This window comes from Micrasema longulum, unplaced genomic scaffold (genome assembly GCF_059751315.1).
Source record: "Micrasema longulum isolate JH-2025_06_02 unplaced genomic scaffold, ASM5975131v1 h1tg001792l, whole genome shotgun sequence".
NCBI lineage: Eukaryota > Metazoa > Arthropoda > Insecta > Trichoptera > Brachycentridae > Micrasema > Micrasema longulum.
The window spans coordinates 101,547-117,737 of record NW_028278966.1 but is presented as its reverse complement, the minus strand read 5'-3'; the positions used below and the strand labels follow the sequence as shown (position 1 = coordinate 117,737).

General features: G+C 31.5%; 1 protein-coding gene across 2 annotated transcripts in view; it reads left to right on the top strand.

Annotated features, from left to right (window-relative positions):
* rdgC (retinal degeneration C) overlaps window positions 1-16,191 on the top strand; it is a 401,333-nt gene that overhangs the window by 368,661 nt on the left and 16,481 nt on the right. For both annotated transcript variants that reach the window (XM_088237799.1, XM_088237800.1), the window contains one exon: window positions 14,684-14,841. In XM_088237799.1, the coding sequence (XP_088093925.1) occupies window positions 14,684-14,841 (158 nt within the window). The remainder of the gene's footprint in view (window positions 1-14,683; window positions 14,842-16,191) is intronic.

Genomic DNA, 16,191 nt, shown 5'->3' with positions numbered 1-16,191 from the left:
ATTTATAGCATAAAAAAATGTTCAGAGACATATGGACAGGGAACCTTGTGACAATAGCGACTTGTCGTATTGTCCCAGGTTCTGTCCGGCGCGGTCGAGGCTGTTCCCAGAGCCGGGACAAGACAATATTGTCTTATCTATTGTATTAAAATATTTATACTCTATTTTGGTCGGTTTATCTAAAATGGTCGTTCAATTCAGCCATCATCAGTAAACTTCACATTCTAGGCAATGAGTACCAAAACGTTGGTGACTCTTTGCGCGTGAAGTTTGGTACATTCTCCTGTATTTCATGAGTATGAGAAGCTAGTAGGTACCTAATTGTACTAGATAACTATTTAATTTTTGTATACCATTTACTCTTGTTCAAAATTGTTTAAACTTCTTTATAAGCGTTTTTTTTTCATTTTTCATTTCTTTTCTTGATTTTATTTATAAGTACAAAAAACTTTTCATATTTTTTTTCATCATTATATATTTTCACACATAAACATAAACTATTTACCCAAGCATTAGTTTTGAATAATAATACATATAATTTTATTTTTTTTATCGTTTAGTGTTATTTGAAATTATTTTCTTATTTTTTTAAAACTAGTTTAAAGTATTTCTAATACCAAATCATCATTTTGTATTAATAATTTTATAACTGGTTATATTTTTTTTATATCTAGTTTATCTTTTTGAGACTTTCTTACTTTGTAAATTAATAAAATTGTTTTTAATGCTCTGTAGTACTTTTAATTATACTTACATGAATGTGTACATTTAACTTTACTTGTTACTAATATGTAAAAGGCAGTAAGTGCCGTTTATAACAATAAAATAAAAATAGAAATAAACAAAATTAAATTTCTTGAATAAACCTGACCGTTAGTTAAAAAATATACTATCGGTTATAATTTTTATTATTTTGTTTCATTATTCGTGATTTTTTTTTATTTTTGAAAACGGGATTTCAGTATTTAAGTACTACACTTATACGAACAATGTAGTTTAATGAATTTATCGTTGCATAATAAATTTGCCTCTGGTAATAAATTATCTGGTTCCAGGTCATGCCTATATGTGTTAGGGTCCTCTGGGTCTAATATTTGGCATATAATTTGTTTTGTCACTACAGTAAATTCTTTGAATATTTCCAAAGAATATTAATTAAACAAGAATATTCATTACATAAGCTTTAATTAATTTTCCAAAGTAAAACCTTTACGTGAATAATGTAATAAATTAAAAGAATTACGTTTTAAATACCCATTGGGCCCCAAGGAATCGGTACTTATACTAACCTCTATGGCAGCATCGTTCCATGAGTCTTTTTATGATACAAAGGTCACTGAATAGGTACTTAAATAAAATCGTAAAAAACAATTGAAAATGATTTAAAGTTCTTCATTAAAAAATATCAGATTGCATATTTTAATCAACAACTTTACCGAAGACCCAAACATTTTTTTAACTTTTTGACTTCGTATTTAAATATTACTACCCATGATCTTTTTAACGTAAATCAAGGAGGCATATTCGTAAATACCCAACGCGTTATCTGTTTGGGATATTTCTGAATCCACCCGAAGTGGCTTCGTAAAAACGTGTCGGATAGAGATTACTGACGCGTTGTCCACCCCAGTAACGAGTGAAACATACTTAATTATTTTATAAGACATTTATGGCGAAGCCGAGATACTACAATGAAAACTTTGTTTGAAATGTTTATGGTTAGTGACGTTAGTAGGCGATACTCAGGGGCGACTTTGTGCGGCTTTGAAATTTAACAATGCTAGTTAATAACGAGATTCCGAGTGATTCCGAAACATCCCGAACGCGAGGCGTATTTCTGAGTGATACCAAAGCATTTCAAATGGGTGTTTACGAATACGAATCCCGGACCAGTAAGTAAGCCAAGCAAAGGTGTTTGTAAAATTAGGTTAGGTATATCATCAGATGAAAGAATTTAAGGAATACGGATGTTCAAATATGGGCAGAGTGGTAAATGTTATACAGTGTGTAAAATGGCAACTTAACCTGGCCAATGACATGTCATAAGACCTGTAGATGCCTAGACTTATACATAACCTTCTTTAAAATAATCTTCATCTTTGTTGAAATGTGTTGATATTAACTGCTCCCTAGGATGATCCAGTCCTTGTCTGAAAAAATTAAGACTAGCTTAAAAAATGTTTTTTTTATTTGCCTGTTTAGGATTCGATTGTTGTTCTTTTGATGAATTATTATGGCATTGGTAAATTTATATTGAATTAGGTCTTTAGATACAAAAATATAACTATAGTACGCTTAAATGAATTATCATTTAAGCTTGGAAAATATGCATCGGAAAATAATATACCTAATATTATAATAAATTGAAAAAATAAACGTTTGTTTATTTTCCGATTCAGTCAAAATTTATTTTAATTTTAGGGTGAGTGTTTGATAAATGTACAAAACCGCATTTAAATTTTTCGTAGAATGGGAAAAAATATTGTAAAAATCAATCTCGGAGCTAATTTTAAATTGAAATTAAATGTTACTAAATAATTGTATATACCCTGACTGACTTTTTTATGTGTACCGGTTTCGAGACTTTGGTTAAAATTCAGCTCCTATGATTTTGAATGCCTGTAAAATATCCGAATAAATATTTTTTTTTTATTTTATACCATAAAATCTTTACTGTCTCTGTGGTTCATTAATTGACAAATATGTATGATAAAAATACTTTTTTTTTTCTGTTTAAAAATAATTGTATTTTGCATCGTATTGGTTACTTACAGTACAAAACATCCAAACTTTAAACAAATATTATATAGTTGTGATCTCACCGGAAATCAAACCCACACAAAAAACAAGGTATTTAATGTTTTTTAGAATACTGGTTTTGTTAAAATTCATACTTAATTTTTTGAAATGTTACCAACGGAAGAAAATTGACTCAAATACCATTAAATATGATCGAGGTAGGCTTGGCTTTGAAGAAGTATTAATTATTTACTTCAAATGGCCGTACTTATTTTTTTATTTAGGAATAAATAACTCAAAATGATCATTAGTGAGGCATTTGATGAATAAAAAAACGTTTTCACACTACTTTTAGTCATTTTACTGAGTCAATTAATTTTCAAGGATCATTTAATTTTTCCCTTGAAGAAATCCAAAAAATAGCCCCTCTGAAAATCTTACCTCTAACATTATATTCTTGCTATTTTGTCAAAATGTTTATTATTATTATTTGAGGAAGATATTACACAGAGAAACTTTCTATAAAATTTGTTATAAGCATAATTGTTTTCAATATAAATAATCATATTGAAATAATTGTTATCACATTGAATTGATCAACACTTTTTTTTATTTAAATTTAATAAAGCCAAAAAAATAAATTATGAAAAAGTTTAGGAAGCAGTACACTCAGTAAAAGTGTTTCAGAAATAAAATGAAGAACATAATATTGAGACAGGATGGGGGGAGATTAGCTTATAGCTGCATGCTCTAATTTAATAATATTTATAATTTTACACGGTAAGGAGTAAATACAATGAACAATAAAGAAAAAAAAACTTATCTATTTTATTGATTTATTTTACAAAAACAAATAGTCAACAATGGAATAGTAACATAATAAAATATACGGTTTATAGACAGACCAGCAAAGTTTCTAAATAAAAATCATACATAACAAATTGATGTTTGTGTGTATTTGTATGAGAGTAAGTGTAGAGGTGTGTTTGCGTGTATCTGCGTGGGAGTAAATGTTTAGATGTGTGTAAGCGTGAGCATCATTCAATAGCAAGTGAGAGCGTATCTCAGCCCGAATGAATGAGTCTTTTTTCATTTTTAAATAATAAATTAAGGGGCATGTTAAATATATCTTTAGATGAAAAAAAATATTTTAGGTTGAGCAGTAACGATAGAAGAAAGAGTGTTGTGCATAGTAAGTGCTACAGACTGGCAGATGGAATAAATACTTATTTCTTGTCACACAAAGGGGAAAATTAAGAACATTTTTGGAGAGTAGGTTAAAAAAGTCTACTTTATTATTTAATAATTTATATAAAAAACATAATTCAGATAAAGTGCGTCTATTTTCACGAGTAAAAATTATAAACAGTGTGATATATTTATAAAAACCGCAGTATTAAAAAAAGAGCATGAAGATTAGGAATTAAAAAATAAAGTTGAGGTGAAGAAGATAGTTTTTTTACAATAGAATTGTCCAATACGGAAACAACTTTTGATAAATAAAAGCAGTAACATGTATAATCCATAAATTGATTTTTATCTAAGAAAAACCATAACAAAGAGTCAAAATTACTATTTTTGGTATTCTGCTTATATTTTTCACAGCTAACCGATTTTTTTTTCTGCCCGAACACGAAATAATAATAGTCACCCGTGAACAACATTTTGGGGTTTGATCTGATTCGGTTTCTTCCGCCAGAGTTCGTCGGCAAATAATCTAAATAAAGAACACATTAATTTCGTCTGTTAAAAAACGGCTTCGCTTTCAAAAAATATTTAGTTAGCTTAAACAGCGCTTTATATCATTTATGAATACTCAGAAAGTAGAAAAAATGCTAGGCTCACGTAAACCCGCGGTAAATATTTGATCAAATGAAAGAGACCGTGTGTGCCATAAGTTGTACACCCCCGCGGCCTTTCGGTTGAAGTGTTTTATTTTATCCGATCGTGCTTTTCAAAGCTCAGCTTCAACCTTTCCGTTAGTAATTCTGTGTCCGCTTGAATTTTATCCCGACACTTTTCTCTTGAAGTTTTCGACGAATTCCTCGGGGTTGCTATCAAACTCAAAAGCCTTTTGGTGACGTTATATATCAGTTTTCTTTTTGTAAGTAATCATCAGCTGACGTTTCTTAGATTTTTGTATACTTTTCACTGAAAAATGAATACACACCTTAAGTTCGTTACTAATCTTAGCAAAAAGATATTATATTAGTAAAAAGAAAATGAAATGTTGACCTATTTCCGATTTCAATTTCCGACAGTGTGGAAGGGAAATACTTATTTTTAAGGTTACTAAATGTTATTAAATATTTAAATGTAACCACTAACCGACTTTTTTATGTCTACCGGTTTGGAGACGTACCCGCCTCTTTGTCAGGACACCAATTAAACCAACATGCAAAACCCACTATACACCTTCATCATAGTTGTTGCACAAACATATAAAACCAACTGTATAATGTTATGTCAATCACAAGCTATACACATATTTCTTGTTTTGCAGCTTCGATTCGCAAATAACAATCAAAGCTAATTTATATAACAAGGGCCAACAGTTCGAACCCAACCGACAGGTAATCCGTCAAAGAAAACTGAATACAACTGACCTGGGCAATCCCGAAGTCCTGGTCTGCATCCAATTCGTCTTCCTGGTCACTTTCAAGGAGATGGATTAACTGTTGACTCTCCTTTTGAATTGAATTTGAATTTTTACACCTTCGCGATTATTTCGAAGAAAGGAGATTACAAACTCAGTGGCGTGCCCAATATGGCGAAATTTGCAACACATATTTTTTACTGTATTTCCGCCCGTGTGCAGTGACGGAAGACCGGGCGAGCCATCTATAGACGCCCATTAAAACTACGTATTTGATTAACTAATCAAATACGTTGTCCTTTTCGGTTGACTTCATATTTTCTCAACAGATGTCACTGCCGTGACGAATTCGAACCGATGGCCATTACACCAACACGACATGCATTTTAATAAACACATGCGCTGATTAGGACAAACGATGTTTGACCACAAAGTTAATGCTTTAAATATCAATAATAATTTTTTTAAGGTTGTTTATTACTGAAATTTTTCACTTTCCCTGAACTAGTAAAGCGTAAAATTTAAGACCTTATATTCCAAGTACCAAAATTGATGCATTTACTTTTAGAATTCAAATACCAATACATTACACTAAGCATCACTGTACGTGGCTAGGAAAATTATGAATGATGAAATTGGTAATCGGTATTAAAAAGTTAAAGGTAAAAATACCAAATTAACTATGAATAATAGATATGGATAGAAATCAAATGGATTGCGTCATTTGGCCAAACTAATTTCGAATTGTTTACGACGGTAAAAAAACTTTCGTGAATGCAAAGTTTTATTTTTTTATAAACATGTTTTATAATATAAATTATACGAACATTTAGAGGAAAATACAAAATACATGTTCAGTTTTTAAAAAATAAGTATTATTAGTGGGTGTAGAAGTAAAAAATACCATACGTGAATTTGGAAGTCAACTACCTAGAAGCTTCATGGTGAATATGAAAGGTAAAGTGTAAAGTGATAACTCATTTTTCTTCTTTTTTTCCACCTCCGCTCCTAAGTGAAGCATGTGGGGATCACCAGTTACCTCCAGGAGACCCTATCGCCTGCCAGCATTGCACGTCAACCCAGCACTCCTCATTTCCGCCGAATAAAATCGAAAGATCGTCATCAACGGCTTTCCTGGACGGCGCGAGCCCGCAGGTTTAAAGAAGGGGCAACTTGGGTTTAGGTTCTCGTGAGGCGTGCGTAGCACGTGTCCGAGCCAGATCCACCACCGCATTTTCAAGACGCTCGTTATAGAAGGCTGCTGCGTCCGTACTCGGACTTTAATGTTAGTTATAAAATCAAACCACCTTAAACCTAATAGTCTTCTCAAGCGCTTACTCTCAAAACTCAGAAGAGTGGTGTTTTGTTAGGTGCCAAGATTCGCGCGCATATAGGAGTACTGGCGGTATGCAAGAGTTGAGTAATCGGCATTTCTTTTAGACCGAGTATAGACTAGAGTTACAGACAACACGCATCATGTTAAAAGTTGCTCCAGAAATTCCTAGGCGGGTTGCGAGCTCTTTGTGCATGCTTGTATCCTCAGTTATGTGAACTCCCAAGTATTTAAAGCTATCAACTTTCTCGATCCTCTGTCCACTATTATTACAAAGAGGCTGATCAGGGTCAGGACAAGATTTGCTGACATAACCTAGCCAAAGAGATATTTATTATAACTTACGCATCAGGTACCAGTCTAGGTATTCTAGTGTGAAAACACCGCTTTAAATCGGGAACTGAACCTGAGACCTCTTGCATGGTAGACAAACGAACTGACCATTACACCACGAGGTCGACTTGTTTATATAAGGAGTATAAAATTTAAGAAGCATTTTCAGGCGGCGACGGTTTAATAATTCAGCTAGAATTTTTCTCACGTCAATATAGGTTTGAGCTATTTTAATTCATAAAAGTCAATAGATGATAGACTTGAGAAAATTTGAATATTAAAATTTTTCTGTGTGTATTTTTATCTAAAATTCTTATTTATCTGTTTATTAAATAAATATTTATTTAGACTTCACGTCTCGGGAAGGAAAAGAGTGTGAGAAAAAAGGGATGACTCCAGAAAGCTAACTGTAGTGTATATTCTTATCTTATTCCCTAAGGATCTCCCTCGGGATAAGGTTCTCCGAACAGGTCTCAACAAGGCATATAATATACGAACACTCTACCATGAGATATTATTTTATGACCACCTACTCCTAAAAATATACATTTTTCAACACGCTCACTCTACGGTGACAAATTAATTTTTAAGCATTTCTATCATTTGCAAAACAGTCCACGTATTGCAGTGGCGAGCCGTGATAATTTTTTTAGGTAACTAAAATGTGCATTAATTTGTGCCTACACGTAATTGCATGAAATGGGCCTTATGGGCCTTTTCCAGTAATACAAAAACGTAAACCTTGTTCAGAACTTACAAAATTCAGTGATCAAATTATTAATGGAAAAAAATTGTACTGTCAGCGACACGATATTCCAATATCCTTATTGTATACATATATAAATATTTTATCCGTTAGAGCGTTATTATGGTCTAAGCTGGGTTCTCAGCATGCGTCTCTATCTGAAAACAGAAATAAATTGGAGCATGTATATAATACTCGGTTCACTAGTGGAGATAGACTAGCTCTCCCTAAATTCAATAATAAATACAGAAAAAGAACACTAGAGAATTTACCAAAAATGTATAATATTTTATTTTATTTTATTATATTTTATTTTATTAGGGAAATCAACAGTTCTACATACATATTTTTAGTAAACAAACAGATATAGTGTATAAACTCAGAACTAATAACAGATTTCCACATAGTATACAAAGTTAGTAAAGAAAATATATATTACATATCAAATAAATACATACAATTTATACATATAAAAATGTTATTTTCAAGTACTCAATAATCAAAGATTTTTTAAATATTAATTTTAAGAACATTAAGTTACTGTAAATTGGGCGGGATAAGGACAAAAATGCCTGAAGAGAGGATAAGGAGGGGGGGGGGAGATGTACATATTTAATATAATATGTAATATGCTCCCATGAAAAATAAAAAAATTAAAAAACTCATCTGGCTGAAGAGATAGACGTCTACTAAGAATCTAGCTTTTGGAACGTGTTTTTTTATGTTAATTTTTTTTTGTGTATTTCTTTTTTATTTGGACAATTTTTTATTTTCGATGTACATAGTGATAAGAGTTTTTATATGTTTATAGAATTTAAGCAATAAGCTTATGAATATGTATTATAAGCACCTGCTGACAAACTGCATTTTATGCAGTTCAGTAGGACTTATATGTATGTATATATATGTATGGATAATTTATATGTATATTTTTGTATGCTTTTGATAAATAAATAAAAAAATATATATATAAGTAATTTTATTAGAATGACTATTTTTTTGGTAGTTCTGTGAAAATCAACTCAAACAACAGTTATTAATAACCACAAGATACACGTAGCTTTATTTTACACTATTTTAATACAATACTTGAATAAAAATTTATCAACAAATACCACAATAACATTCAGTAGTAGTGTATATTTGTTTGAAAATTCAAAATACCTTCGTTGGCAACCAGTAATTGAACATGTTTAGAAAAGAAAATTGAAAAAATATTATTTGTTTGATATAAAAAACTTAATTTTACTTTGTGGATAAAATTGAAGACAAATTTTATCTTCCCATCATTATCTTGGCCCTGGTTATTATGGGTTGACTGGTAAGGTCAATACAAAAAATCATAAAAAAAATTTTTTCACTAAAATATTCCATAGTTTCTAGACAGCAAAGACCAAAAACTGATCATCAACTTTCAATTTACTTGTAACTGGTGTATCAACCAGTGTCTTATGCGTTAGATGTAGGGAACAAAGGGTAATACGAAGATTTTGAAGTAAAGTTTAACGTGTAAACACGTTAAAAGAAATAAACGTATTTTTGTGTAAACATTCAAAAACAAACGTATTGTATACACAAAAAAATAACATCCATCCATTTTTTTTTGTAAACGCATTCTCGGTGAATGCAACCCTGGTGATGGATAAAAAAAAACATTTACGCTCCTAGCTTTTTTTCTACTTAATAAATTGAAGATTTTATAATGTCAACCTTCTCGCGGCAAAGATGTACATTTATCTAAAAACCGCACGTAAATCGGTCCAGTAGTTATCGAGTTCATCGAGGATAACCATTTGAACATTGCCTTTAATATATACAGATAAACTGTAGTGTTATAATAAATAAATAAATAAAACTGTATAATAAATAAACTAGTAGGCAGTAATGTTATTGTTTATTTTTGCAAAAAAATGTCTGCATTAAAACAGGTTGTACCTAGTTAGACAGACTAGATATGAACTAGAGAAATCAATTACATAAGTGTGTATGAAGTAGATAAAGTAATTGTTATTTTTGTTAATAAACCATTATTATTATTATTATTTTTATTTTATTACTATAATTATTATTATATTTTTTTATTTTATTAATTTAATAATTATCATTATTATAATTGTAATTAGTTTTATTTTTATTATAATTATTTTTAGTATCATTATAATTATGATTATTATTCTTGTTATTAGTATTATTATTATTATTAATAATAATAATACTAATAACAAGAATAATATAATAATTATTAATAATAATAATAATTATTAAAATAATTATTCATATTATAAAAATGATTATTATTATAATTATTATTATTATTTTTATTATTATTTTTACTATTATTATTATAATAATAATTATTATTATTTTATTTTTTTTATTATTTTTTATTTTTATTTTTTATTATTGTAATTATTATTGTTATTATTATTAATATTATTTTAATAATAATAATAATAATAATAATAATATTAATAATAATTATTATTATTATTATTATTATTGTTTTTATTATTATTATTATTATTATTATTATTATTATTTTTATTATTATTATTATTATTATTATTATTATTAATATTATTTAGAAGTTAAGTAACGTCAGCTCGTATTTGATATAAAACTTACGTTTTTCATTTGTTCGGTGTCACCCTCACCCTTTCACAAAAAGTTCTACCTCTATTTTGCCTCAAATTCTAGACAAGGATTGATGAAGAAAATAAAAGTCTAAGGTTTTTCGCGTAGGTGGACAGCCAGTGATGAGACGGAAAATTGTGACCCTCTTATGAACTAAGATCAGCCCACGGTTATTCAACATACATTTCAAAAATTCATACAAAAACTCGCAACTTTACTTTAAAATCTTTGTCTTACCCTTTTCTCCTCCACCTAACGCATAAGACACTGCTTGATACACCAGTTACAAGTAAATTGAAATTTGATGATTAGTTCTTGGTCTTTGCTGTCTAGCAACTATGAAGTATTTCAGTGAAAAATCATTTTTATGAATTTTTGTATCGACTTTACCAGTCAACCCATAATAACCTGGGCCACGATTACGATGGGAAGATAAAATTTGTCTTCAATTTTATCCACAAAGTAAAATTAAGTTTTCTTTATGAAAAATATAATATTTTTACAATTTTATTTTCCAAACATGTTCAATTACTGGTTGCCAACGAAAATACTTTGAATTTTCTGGCAAATATGCACACTTTCGTACATAAACATCGATATTAGTTTATTTTGTCTCAGTGTATACCGATGAAGATAGCCGTTCATAATCGTAAGCCTGGGCCGCAGATATTTCACCAAACTAATACCCGTATGCAGAGACAAACCTTAAGGTGAGGAGAGTACATTCTATTGTCTTCACCTTCGGGTTATTCTCTGCATTTGAAATTAGAATGTACTTTCCTCACCTTAAGTTTTGTCTCTGCATACGGGTATAAGATATTATTTAATTTCCTGTATTTTGTTATTCAGGATTACGCTAAATGTCTCTATGAAGCTTCAGCTAGTCCAACAAAACTGAGTTCACTTCAATGCGCCCAGTGCAGTGTACCGAACACCCATAGAACATAATCCAGCACCGAAAAGCTTGTATGGCACTTCAAACGAGACAACATTGTAAGGGAAATGAAGGGGAGCTTTCCAACTATACAGTGGGGCATAAAGCTTAAATAGAGATAAAGAATACTATAGAGAATAACCCAATTTAAATCATATAACATTATATTAAAATTTTTGGTGTCTACGCGATGGGAAGATTATTTTTTATAAAGTTTATATTTGAAGCACTAACTTTGTGGTTATTCATTATAATAAAATAAATAAAACAACTTTGTTACGTAAACCTAGACAAAGAAGCCTGTTTGCTTTGAAACTGGTCGGTGAAAAATAAAAATTAGTGGTTAAAAACAAAGTTGTTTTATTTATTCTATTAGATTATTTTTTATTCACATAATTTTTCTTTTGTTCAAAAAGATTCTCGCTTTTCATTATAATGATATATATATAATGAACCCAATGTCTGACTGTATACAGGCTGGGGCAAAAGGTATGCCCGGGTTTTGGGGATCAATAAAAAAAACTATTGACCTTTTAGACATGTTTATTAGATTCGTTAGTTCAAACAGTTCTTTTACGCATAGTTTTGAAAATGATTTCTGCAAGATGGTGGCCTTCAGGAGCGATACAATGTTCTAGTCAATTTCTGAAGCTTCTGAAAGTATTTTGGCACATCTCAAGTGGAATGGCATTCACCTTCTAGATGGTTCGGATCTTCAGTTCTTGTGTGGTATAGGAGCGGTGCTTGAAAACTTTTCTCTTGAGGTACCTCCACAGGAAAGAGTCACATATGCTTAAATCAGGCGAGCCACTCAACGTCACCCCTCAGAGAGACGAGACTAGCAGGGAACATGTGTCTCAATTTTGCCATAAAAATGCGGGCTGTATTCGCTATAGCACCGTCTTGCTGGAACCAAATATCCCTTAAATTGATATCGTCACTCAACTGCTGTAATCGAGGCACAAAAAAAAAATCAGCATTATAACAGCGTTGTACTGTAACTGTCACAGTTCGGTCATTTTTCTCAAAAAAGTCAGGCCCAATGATCCCAAATTTGTATATGGTACACCAAACTGTAATTTTTGGTGAGTGGAGAGGCTCATAGAGTTTCCCTGGGTTGGTGTTGGACCAGTATTGATAATCTTGTTTTTTAACAGCACCAGAAAGGTGGAAATGGGCCTCGTCAGTGCTTCAAAAAGTTGATGGTTCAGGGATTTGGGTGAGGATTTCTCGACAAAGGCTAAAGTGGTTTATATAATCAAGTGGTGTAAAATTTCTGAGCAAGCATGATCTTGTAGGGGTGAAACGACAAATTATTATGCAAAATCCTCCTTACAGAACGATTAGACATTCCCAATGCAACTGCGTGCCTCCAAATAGAGCATCTAGATGACTTTTTGACTGCTGCCTTCACCAACGCCTCATTTTTGGGTGTTGTTGCAGTTCTGGGTCCAACAACTACACTAGGCATTGCTGTGGATCCAGTTTCTTCTAAAGCACTAACCCAAGGTCTGATTATTTTTCATCAGGCGATGACAGAACGGCCATTTAGTATAAAAGTTACGGCAAAGCCTCGATGCTCTCTGGTCTAAATCATGATGCATATTGAAAACGGTAGAGCACAAACGATTACAATGAAACCCCGTTCAACTTCCTACGCCTTCCAGAGGCCGCGTAACGGATTTTTAAAACCCACGCATACCTTTTGCCCCACCCGTACTTGCTCATTTTTAAAACGAGAATATTGAAATACTGATATTTCATCTTATCGGGAATTCTTATTTTTCAACAATATTTTCAGTAGGACAAAATATTTGAAGATTAGAGTGGATTTTTCTTTCCGCGGAGTAATCAAGATAAAAATTTGTTTTAGAAACAATTTTAGGAAAAAAATATGAAAGTCCAGGTATTTACGGAATTAAAGACGTGTTATTGGCTGGTTAAAGGGGCAACTTTGACATCAAAAACGGTTTTAGCTTCAGAAAAATTAACGGATAAAGAATCGAAGAAATCTCGATGTTAAAACATAGGCATAATGGTGTATGTTGCACAGTACACAGTATGTAAAGGGGCCATTTAAATAAGCTAATAATAGGTCATAAGCCCCAACTTTTTTATTTCATTCTCAAAATGTTTACCATTCTGTTGCAATAAATTTAAATTATTATTATTATTAACCACAATTTAATCTTACGAGCAATCGAAAATTAGAATCGTTATTTAGAACATCTCGTTACTTCATAAGTTTATCCATAAACTTGTGTTTATTTTCATTAAGCTATGCAATAAAGTAATAAATGATGTTATCAAAACAGATCACTCGGTAACATTAATCATAAAGTATGGAACTCCAATTTGTATACAATATTACGTTGTCGTTATAGCTGTTTTGTATAAGCAATAAATGGTTTTGGAACACATCTGTTCCATTCAATTGGTGCATGTTAGTATCTCCAAACATAATACACCGAAAAGTTGTTTTACTAAGTAATGTACTAGACTGTTTAAAAATGTAGTTTTAATAATTAATGACAGCAGTTTTATAGTTACCGACTGAAAATAAATTATCTGTATCCAGGCGAATGAAAAATATAGTTCTGCAAATGTTTCGACTCAATGACAATTTTCAGGTAAATTCCTGAATAAGAAAATAAGGTAGGAATAAGTCCGCCGAGTTGTGTAGTGATTGATGTGTTTGTCTACTATTCTTATGTTTTGGGTTTGATTCCTGGCAGCGTTGATGTGAAATATTGATTTACAGGGTTGTTTAAACTGCAACACTATATTTTTCCTGGATGTGAAACGTGAGATTAATCACCTTATCCTCATGTAACAGATGACCGAATATCTGGTTTACAGATACAGTGCCCTATGCGCCGATAAGACGGAATGAGATCCTGATTTTTTTTATAACCAATTGCCGATTTTTTTGTGTCTACCGATTTCAAGACGTACCCGTCTCGAAACCGGCTGACATTGAAAAGTCAGCAAATTGTTATATATCATTTTTTACTAACATGATTAAAATGTTTGACCTCAAAGTTAATGCATTTAATATTAATGTCCTCAATATTTTACTTTCAGCTCAAAATTTTCCTAAATGAATTTGACATCACAAAATAATTCTGTCATCTTTTTTGTTTTAGATAAAAAAAAAATTAAATTTCCACTGCTAGAAAAAAATCGACAAACTAAAGGCAGTTGTACTAAATGGGTTGCATGAAAAAACCTTAAAAAAAACAAAAAGCCATGATCATTTTTACAAAAACACTTCATTTATTTAACTTAAAAAAATATTCACTTTGCTTTTTGAACTGTACATGTGTATACATTGATGAAAATTAATAATATGTTTGTCTTTATTTTCAGGATATATCACGGTGACTGAGTGGTGCTCGAGTATGGAGGCAGCCACGATGCTGGGCTTACCATGGAGGATGTTGAGAGACAAGTTAGTGAGAATAGACCCCGACACTGGGAGAGTCCGTTTTATGGACACCTTCGATGGAGCCAATGCTGATCTCATAGTAAGATTTAAACTTTTTATTAAACACAAATTCAACAATATTTTTTTTTTTTTCTAAGCTTGTTTCCGTCCACCTTCATGTCTCCCCGTTCAGTGAAACCGCATCCAAGTCACACTGACATACCAATCTAGGTCATTTTTCTATCTTATTTGTGGTCAACCTGCACATCTTTTTGTTGTTCGAGGTTTCCGAGTTAACAGGATTTTTGTTTTTTTGGCCATTTACCATCTGAGCTTCTGGCTCCGTGGCCTGCCCATTGCTATTTTAGGATTGCAATCGGGTAAATACTACCAGTATTTTTTGTTCTTCTTCTCGTCATTTCATTTCCGACTATCTGTCAACCTTATCCTTAACATGGTCTTTTCCACGGTTTTTTGTGGGACTCGTGGTTTTTCGACGCTTTGTTTGGACAGTGTGATCGTTTCCAAGTAATATGTAGCAGCCGGCAACACATATACTTTTCTCTTTAGGTCCATGGGTATTTTCTGTCTTTTATAATATGGAGAACAAATGGACCACAAAAAAATGGTGAAACAAGTATATTTGGCGAAAATGAAAGGTTACGTGAGACGGAGACGACTAAGAATGACGTGGCATGATAAAATGAACCAAAATCTTAAGTCCGGTTATGTAAAAAGCAGACAGAACCGAAGTGCATGTATGACAAGAAGTATGAATGTGAAAGAAGCTAAAAATGTATGCCAGGATCTAGGATAGATGTGTGTGGTGGTCCATTATCTCTGTCTACCTTAACGGGGAAATGGAGTAATGGTCGTTGCAGTAGTAGTAAAATAATATGGATTATTTTTCCAAAAGCTGCCCAACTTAAACCAATTCTTCTTTTAATTTCCGCAGTCTGGTTTTCTCGACCTAGTAGGTCATCATATTCCAGGTATATGTGTTATTGCATGTATTATTAGTTGTAGATTGTCTATGCCCATCATCTTAGTCTTTACCGGGTTCATACTCAGGCCTGCGTATTTGGACATCCCTTTTAGCTATTTTAGCGTTTCGGCGATTCCTCCGGATTGCTGCTTATAAGCACAATTACTTTAGCAAAACGTAGATGGTTCCAATGTTTTTCATCAAAGCAGATTTCTTTATTTTAACAATGAAGTTTTTTGAAAATATATTTTATTGCCAATGTAAAAAGTTTTGGGAATATTGAATATTATTTACTTATTAATTCATTTATTTATTTATTTATTAATTTACACGCCCTACGGGCTTTTACATATATTAGAAATTACATTCAAGTGCAGCAGGGAAACATAGGTATGTAAATTAAGTTAAAATTAAAGATAACATAAGTAAAGCTAAAAGATACAATAATAAGTAAAAATCAGGAAA